The 8,600-nt window shown below is 43.8% G+C and overlaps 1 protein-coding gene across 1 annotated transcript; it reads left to right on the plus strand.

The window, feature by feature from the left end:
- Positions 1–1,661: 1,661 nt before the first annotated feature.
- Positions 1,662–4,836, plus strand: kpna2 (karyopherin alpha 2 (RAG cohort 1, importin alpha 1)). The gene is made up of 11 exons (XM_087809350.1): positions 1,662–1,681; positions 1,844–1,937; positions 2,012–2,152; positions 2,213–2,301; positions 2,379–2,647; positions 2,728–2,822; positions 3,554–3,817; positions 3,884–4,117; positions 4,184–4,366; positions 4,429–4,578; positions 4,640–4,836. The coding sequence occupies exons 2-11, from the start codon at positions 1,881–1,883 to the stop codon at positions 4,727–4,729; spliced, it is 1,572 nt and encodes a 523-aa protein (XP_087665476.1). The 5' UTR covers positions 1,662–1,681; positions 1,844–1,880; the 3' UTR covers positions 4,730–4,836.
- Positions 4,837–8,600: the final 3,764 nt, after the last annotated feature.

The following is an 8,600-nucleotide window of genomic DNA, read 5'->3' on the forward strand; positions in this document are numbered from 1 at the left end:
TCATCAAACAAAGATGTTTCTTGAAGGAGTCAGTAGATCATCAAACACAGATGGTTCTTGAAGGAGTCAGTAGATCATCAAACACAGATGTTTCTTGAAGGAGTCAGTAGATCATCAAACACAGATGTTTCTTGAAGGAGTCAGTAGATCATCAAACACAGATGTTTCTTGAAGGAGTCAGTAGATCATCAAACACAGATGTTTCTTGAAGGAGTCAGTAGATCATCAAACATAGATGTTTCTTGAAGGAGTCAGTAGATCATCAAACACAGATGTTTCTTGAAGGAGTCAGTAGATCATCAAACACAGATGTTTCTTGAAGGAGTCAGTAGATCATCAAACACAGATGTTTCTTGAAGGAGTCAGTAGATCATCAAACACAGATGTTTCTTGAAGGAGTCAGTAGATCATCAAACACAGAGATGGTTCCAAAGCTTAGGAGCAACAGTCTGGAAGGATTTCTCTCCTCTGGTCCGGAAGTTCAGGAACCATCAGTAGATTCTGATCCGCAGACCTCAGAGCCCGAGCTGGGGTGTAAGTCTGGATCAGATCACTGATGGAAGGTCTGACCATGAATAGATCTGAAAGTAAGAACCAGAATTTTAAAGTTGATCCTGAAAGAAATTGGAAGCCAGTGAAGAGTTTTAAGGAGAAATGTGAGTTCTTCTACTAGAGCGGCTTGGAATTCTGGCTGCAGAGTTTTGTATGAACTGCAGTACACACCAGGAAAGCCGAGTCACAACATTAGTTTATAAAAATGTGTTTTTCTTCCAGGGTTTTACAACTTCTCATTCTGCTAACATTTCCTTGAGTTCACAAAGTCATTTTTTTCAACTTTAGTGAATGAAAAAAAATCTTTCAGTCAAATTCCTCGAAATCTTGTTGTTTGCGATCACATGATCCGCTTCGACGTGAATTTTATTTTGGATGCATTTTTGTCTCGTTTAGTAATAAATACGGGGAAAATTCATCATCTATTCGAATGTTTTTTTTCTGGACTTTTCAAATTTCTGTAAAATGTTAGTCTTTTTTTCTCCCATTTTTAGAGACATTTTGTTACATTGTTATTCCTTTTCAGACTTCAAACTTCAGAAACTCACAATTTCTCCAACATTTATTCGTGGTCACATGGTCTGCTGGGACTTGAACTGAAAAGTCTTTGCGTCTTTTTCAAATATTTTTCTAGACTTGTTTTCAACGTTTTCAATGATTAACCTTAACTTCTTTAATTATTATTATTCTCTTAAGACTTTAATTTTTAGTCTTATAATATGTGGTCACGTGATCCACTAGTACATGAACTTGGCTTTATTTCTTGTTACTTTTTCGATTGAAACATTTTTTTTCTGATTTTTGATTCTTCATTACATTTTTATGGATACGTCAGTAGAATTTAAAGATTGAACGTAAATAAAGCACGAACTTTAGTTCAACTTCATCCGCACGAGGCTCAACGTCTCCTCCCTCGTGTCCTTTTTTTTTTTTTTTTTGAAGCGGGATCGCACTTCTCGCGATAGCTGACGTCACGTCTGTCCGAGCTGTGATTACTTTTGAAGCAGCCAATCGGCGGCGGCGCTCGGATGCTCTCGCTCAAACGGACCAATCAGCGAACTCGGCTGCGGGAATTTAAAGGTACTTTGCGGAACTTTCGCCACATACGAGCTCGGACACTGACAAGGAGGTGAGGCGCGTGTGTCCCGCGGATCTGCTCAAAAACCAAACTTAAATCTTCTTAAAAGACTCTTCTGTGTTTCTGTGTCTGCCGTGTTTGTGCTGCCGTTGTGACTGTGACAGTCGTGTGTTCACAAGCTAAGCTAACGAGCTAAAAACTTTTGTCTTCCAGGATTTAAACCGTTATTTTTCTCTTCACTTCCGCCATCATGACCGAGAACGGAGCTCGTCTGACGCAGTTCAAGAACAAGGGAAAAGACGCCGGCGTGAGTTTGACGACTTTAAAAAAGTCTTTAAAGCGCATGCTTGGTTTTTTTTTTTGACATGCGTGACGTCACAGGAGCTGCGCCGCCGCCGGGTGGAGGTGAACGTGGAGCTGCGTAAGGCCAAGAAGGATGACCAGATGTACAAGAGGAGGAACGTCGCGGCGTTCCCGGACGAGGCGACCTCCCCCCTGCAGGAGAAGAGCCAGAACTCCCAGGTGAGTCCCTCACTTTAAAACGTGACGTCACGACTCGGATCTCACGCTGTGATCCCTCAGGCGAGCCGGCAGTGGTCAGTGGAGGAGATCCTGGCGGGCGTGAACAGCAGCAACGCGGACACTCAGCTGCAGGCGACGCAAGCCGCACGGTAAGACGGCGCCCGATCCTGATGGCGTCCGATCCCGTTGCGAAACCCCCTCCCTGACCCCCTCGTGTCGCCCACAGGAAGCTGCTGTCCCGCGAGAGACATCCTCCCATCGACCAGATCATCGGCGCCGGCCTCATCCCCAAGTTCGTGGCCTTCCTGGAGCAGTCGGAGTGTCCGCCCATGCAGTTCGAGGCGTCCTGGGCGCTGACCAACATCGCGTCCGGCACCTGCGACCAGACGGCGGCGGTGGTGGAGGGCGGCGGCGTGCCCGCCTTCATCGGCCTGGTGTCGTCGCCGCACCAGCACATCAGCGAGCAGGCCGTCTGGGCCCTCGGCAACATCGCCGGTACTGACCCGTCCGAGGGCCTCACGCGGGTTCGACTGTCGTTTGAAACTTTTGAAAATATTTTCTACCTTGACCTGCAGGTGACGGGTCGGCGCTCAGAGATCTGGTCATCAAGCACGGCGCCGTGACCCCTCTGCTCAACCTGCTGGCTGTCCCCGACCTCGGCATGATCAGCGTGAGTACCTTGACCTCTGACCTCGGACATCCTGTGTATCATCAAGAGTGTTAAGTATCACGATACAATAGATGGTGTAGTATTGTGGAGTACTTGACTCTGGTGTTGTGATAGTGTAGTAACGAGTATATATGTGTAGTATTGTCCAGTACTTGACTCTGGTGTTGTGATGGTGTAGTAACAAGTATACTGACTCCTTTAAGAAACATCTTAAGACGTTTCTATTTGTTCAGGCTTTTCCTTGAATTTCTCGAACTCCTGTGTTGTTCTCGGTGTTGTCTTGATCTTTGAAGTATGTACTGTTTTGAATATTGTTTTGATTGTTGAAGCGCTTTGTGACCCTGGTCTGGAAAAGCGCTATATAAATATATATTACTTACTTACTTGCTTACTTACTTTCATTTGTTTTCAAATCAAAATATGTCCAAACATCGGCTTTAAAAGCTGCTGGACTCACTGTATCCTCTCGTCCTCAGTCTTCATTCTTCCTTTAGTTGTGGAGGACGTAACGACTGCTGCCATCTAGAGGCCGGAAGTTTAATTGCAACGCAAATGAACAAACATTTTGAATATTAACATTTTAATTATAAAATGTAATGATCGAACTTTAAACACAATTTTAATGTAAAACATTAAAAGACTACGAAGGAAAATGGGTTAAAAACAAGTTTCTAGTCGCTCATGAGTCGTACCAGTTCATTGTTCCTGTCACTGAAGTCTGGTCTCTGCAGCCTGGATACCTGAGGAACATCACCTGGACCGTCTCCAACCTCTGCCGCAACAAGAACCCGTCGCCCCCGATGGCCGCCATCCAGCAGATCCTGCCCGCTCTGGTCCAGTTGCTCCACCACGACGACCGCGAGGTTCTGGCCGACGCCTGCTGGGCCGTGTCGTACCTGACGGACGGATCCAACGACCGCATCGAGGTGGTGGTGAAGACGGGCCTGATCCCCCGTCTGGTCAACCTGCTGGGCTCCGGCGAGCTCTCCGTCATCGTGAGTCAGACTCGGGTCTTCGGAACCGCCACAGGTTGTTAACCCTTCCCTTCCGCCCTGGACCAGACCCCGTCCCTGAGGGCCATCGGCAACATCGTGACCGGCACGGACGAGCAGACGCAGGCGGTCCTGGACTCCGGCGCCCTCCCCATGTTTACCGCCCTACTGGGCCACAACAAGGCCAACATCCAGAAGGAGGCGGCCTGGACTCTGTCCAACATCACCGCCGGGCGGGAGACCCAGATCCAGGAGGTCATTAACGCTGGACTGGTCCCGCACCTCGTCCACGTTCTGGCTCGGGTAAGTTTCGACTCGTCTGGTGGTCTCGACTGACTCCTGTTGAACCGTCTGGACTTCCTCCTGCAGGGCGACTACAAGACGCAGAAAGAGGCTGTCTGGGCAGTGACGAACTTCACCAGCGGGGGCACTGTTGAGCAGGTGGTCTGTCTGGTCCAGTCCAACGTCCTGGAGCCTCTTCTGAACCTGCTGTCCTCCAAAGACAGCAAGACCGTCCTGGTCATTCTCGATGCCATCAGCAACATCTTCCTGGTGAGTTTGTGGCGCGACTGTTCCAGGACGTGGTGTCTGACCCGACGTTTGCTCTCCATCAGGCGGGCGACAAGATCGGAGAGTCGGACAAGCTGAGCCTGATGATCGAGGAGTGCGGCGGCCTGGACCGGATCGAGTCGCTCCAGTCTCACGAGAACGAGCTGGTCTACAAGGCGGCGCTGAACCTCATCGAGAAGTACTTCTCCGGAGACGTACGTCCGCCGCCGCGACGCTTCCTCGTCTCCTTCATCTAAACTCTCTCTCTTCCTGCAGGAGGGCGAGCAGCAGGAACTGGCCCCGGAGGCGACTTCCGACTGCTTCGAGTTCCAGATCAACGAGAATCCAGGCACTTACAACTTTTAGCGCCACAGCGCCCCCTGCTGTCTGTCTTTTCCTTCTCCTGTCGTCCATGTCCCACTGCTTTTTAATGTTTCTGTAATATTGTAAATAAAGTTTCTATATTATATAGACTTTTTTATTTTTAAGTCTTGCTGTTAACTTCAGGTATTTAATTGTGATTTTAATGTTTATGTCGTGCGTAATGCGTTTGTCAAAATTGTATCAACAAAACATCGGAGTAAACTTATAATTTATATTTAATGCCAAACTACCTTGTAAGTAAAGGTTATTTGTAAAGCTCTTTCTAGACCAGGGTCACCAAGTGCTCAAATAATATACAGTTAAAATGCATGCACAAATAAAAGTTTCTTGAAGGAGTCAGTAGATCATCAAACACTGTTTATTGAAGGAGTCAGTAGATCATCAAACACAGATGTTTCTTGAAGGAGTCAGATCATCAAACACAGATGTTTCTTGAAGGAGTCAGTAGATCATCAAACACAGATGTTTATTGAACGAGTCAGATCATCAAACACAGATGTTTCTTGAAGGAGTCAGTAGATCATCAAACACATGTTTCTTGAAGGAGTCAGTAGATCATCAAACACAGATGTTTCTTGAAGGAGTCAGATCATCAAACACAGATGTTTCTTGAAGGAGTCAGTAGATCATCAAACACTGTTTATTGAAGGAGTCAGTAGATCATCAAACACAGATGTTTCTTGAAGGAGTCAGTAGATCATCAAACACAGATGTTTCTTGAAGGAGTCAGTAGATCATCAAACACAGATGTTTCTTGAAGGAGTCAGTAGATCATCAAACACATGTTTCTTGAAGGAGTCAGTAGATCATCAAACACAGATGTTTCTTGAAGGAGTCAGATCATCAAACACTGTTTATTGAAGGAGTCAGATCATCAAACACAGATGTTTCTTGAAGGAGTCAGTAGATCATCAAACACTGTTTATTGAAGGAGTCAGTAGATCATCAAACACAGATGTTTCTTGAAGGAGTCAGATCATCAAACACAGATGTTTCTTGAAGGAGTCAGTAGATCATCAAACACAGATGTTTATTGAACGAGTCAGATCATCAAACACAGATGTTTCTTGAAGGAGTCAGTAGATCATCAAACACATGTTTCTTGAAGGAGTCAGTAGATCATCAAACACAGATGTTTCTTGAAGGAGTCAGATCATCAAACACAGATGTTTCTTGAAGGAGTCAGTAGATCATCAAACACTGTTTATTGAAGGAGTCAGTAGATCATCAAACACAGATGTTTCTTGAAGGAGTCAGTAGATCATCAAACACAGATGTTTCTTGAAGGAGTCAGTAGATCATCAAACACAGATGTTTCTTGAAGGAGTCAGTAGATCATCAAACACAGATGTTTCTTGAAGGAGTCAGTAGATCATCAAACACAGATGTTTCTTGAAGGAGTCAGTAGATCATCAAACACAGATGTTGCTTGAAGGAGTCAGTAGATCATCAAACACAGACGTTTCTTGAAGGAGTCAGTAGATCATCAAACACAGATGTTGCTTGAAGGAGTCAGTAGATCATCAAACACAGACGTTTCTTGAAGGAGTCAGTAGATCATCAAACACAGATGTTTCTTGAAGGAGTCAGTAGATCATCAAACACAGATGTTTCTTGAAGGAGTCAGTAGATCATCAAACACAGATGTTTCTTGAAGGAGTCAGTAGATCATCAAACACAGATGTTTCTTGAAGGAGTCAGTAGATCATCAAACACAGATGTTTCTTGAAGGAGTCAGTAGATCATCAAACACAGACGTTTCTTGAAGGAGTCAGTAGATCATCAAACACAGATGTTGCTTGAAGGAGTCAGTAGATCATCAAACACAGACGTTTCTTGAAGGAGTCAGTAGATCATCAAACACAGATGTTTCTTGAAGGAGTCAGTAGATCATCAAACACAGATGTTTCTTGAAGGAGTCAGTAGATCATCAAACACAGATGTTTCTTGAAGGAGTCAGTAGATCATCAAACACAGATGTTTCTTGAAGGAGTCAGTAGATCATCAAACACAGATGTTTCTTGAAGGAGTCAGTAGATCATCAAACACAGACGTTTCTTGAAGGAGTCAGTAGATCATCAAACACAGACGTTTCTTGAAGGAGTCAGTAGATCATCAAACACAGATGTTTCTTGAAGGAGTCAGTAGATCATCAAACACAGATGTTTCTTGAAGGAGTCAGTAGATCATCAAACACAGATGTTTCTTGAAGGAGTCAGTAGATCATCAAACACAGACGTTTCTTGAAGGAGTCAGTAGATCATCAAACACAGATGTTTCTTGAAGGAGTCAGTAGATCATCAAACACAGATGTTTCTTGAAGGAGTCAGTAGATCATCAAACACAGATGTTTCTTGAAGGAGTCAGTAGATCATCAAACACAGATGTTTCTTGAAGGAGTCAGTAGATCATCAAACACAGATGTTTCTTGAAGGAGTCAGTAGATCATCAAACACAGATGTTTCTTGAAGGAGTCAGTAGATCATCAAACACTGTTTCTTGAAGGAGTCAGTAGATCATCAAACACAGACATTTCTTGAAGGAGTCAGTAGATCATCAAACAGACGTTTCTTGAAGGAGTCAGTAGATCATCAAACACAGACGTTTCTTGAAGGAGTCAGTAGATCATCAAACACAGACGTTTCTTGAAGGAGTCAGTAGATCATCAAACACAGATGTTTCTTGAAGGAGTCAGTAGATCATCAAACACAGATGTTTCTTGAAGGAGTCAGTAGATCATCAAACACAGACGTTTCTTGAAGGAGTCAGTAGATCATCAAACACAGATGTTTCTTGAAGGAGTCAGTAGATCATCAAACACAGATGTTTCTTGAAGGAGTCAGTAGATCATCAAACACAGATGTTTCTTGAAGGAGTCAGTAGATCATCAAACACAGATGTTTCTTGAAGGAGTCAGTAGATCATCAAACACAGATGTTTCTTGAAGGAGTCAGTAGATCATCAAACACAGATGTTTCTTGAAGGAGTCAGTAGATCATCAAACACTGTTTCTTGAAGGAGTCAGTAGATCATCAAACACAGACATTTCTTGAAGGAGTCAGTAGATCATCAAACAGACGTTTCTTGAAGGAGTCAGTAGATCATCAAACACAGACGTTTCTTGAAGGAGTCAGTAGATCATCAAACACAGACGTTTCTTGAAGGAGTCAGTAGATCATCAAACACTGTTTCTTGAAGGAGTCAGTAGATCATCAAACACAGACATTTCTTGAAGGAGTCAGTAGATCATCAAACAGACGTTTCTTGAAGGAGTCAGTAGATCATCAAACACAGATGTTTCTTAAAGGAGTCAGTAGATCATCAAACACAGATGTTTCTTGAAGGAGTCAGTAGATCATCAAACACAGATGTTTCTTGAAGGAGTCAGTAGATCATCAAACACAGATGTTTCTTGAAGGAGTCAGTAGATCATCAAACACTGTTTCTTGAAGGAGTCAGTAGATCATCAAACACAGACATTTCTTGAAGGAGTCAGTAGATCATCAAACACAGACGTTTCTTGAAGGAGTCAGTAGATCATCAAACAGACGTTTCTTGAAGGAGTCAGTAGATCATCAAACACAGATGTTTCTTGAAGGAGTCAGTAGATCATCAAACACAGATGTTTCTTGAAGGAGTCAGTAGATCATCAAACACAGATGTTTCTTGAAGGAGTCAGTAGATCATCAAACACTGTTTCTTGAAGGAGTCAGTAGATCATCAAACACAGACATTTCTTGAAGGAGTCAGTAGATCATCAAACACAGACGTTTCTTGAAGGAGTCAGTAGATCATCAAACACAGACGTTTCTTGAAGGAGTCAGTAGATCATCAAACACAGACGTTTCTTGAA

Source organism: Callionymus lyra, chromosome 15, assembly GCF_982586985.1.
Source record: "Callionymus lyra chromosome 15, fCalLyr1.hap1.1, whole genome shotgun sequence".
NCBI lineage: Eukaryota > Metazoa > Chordata > Actinopteri > Syngnathiformes > Callionymidae > Callionymus > Callionymus lyra.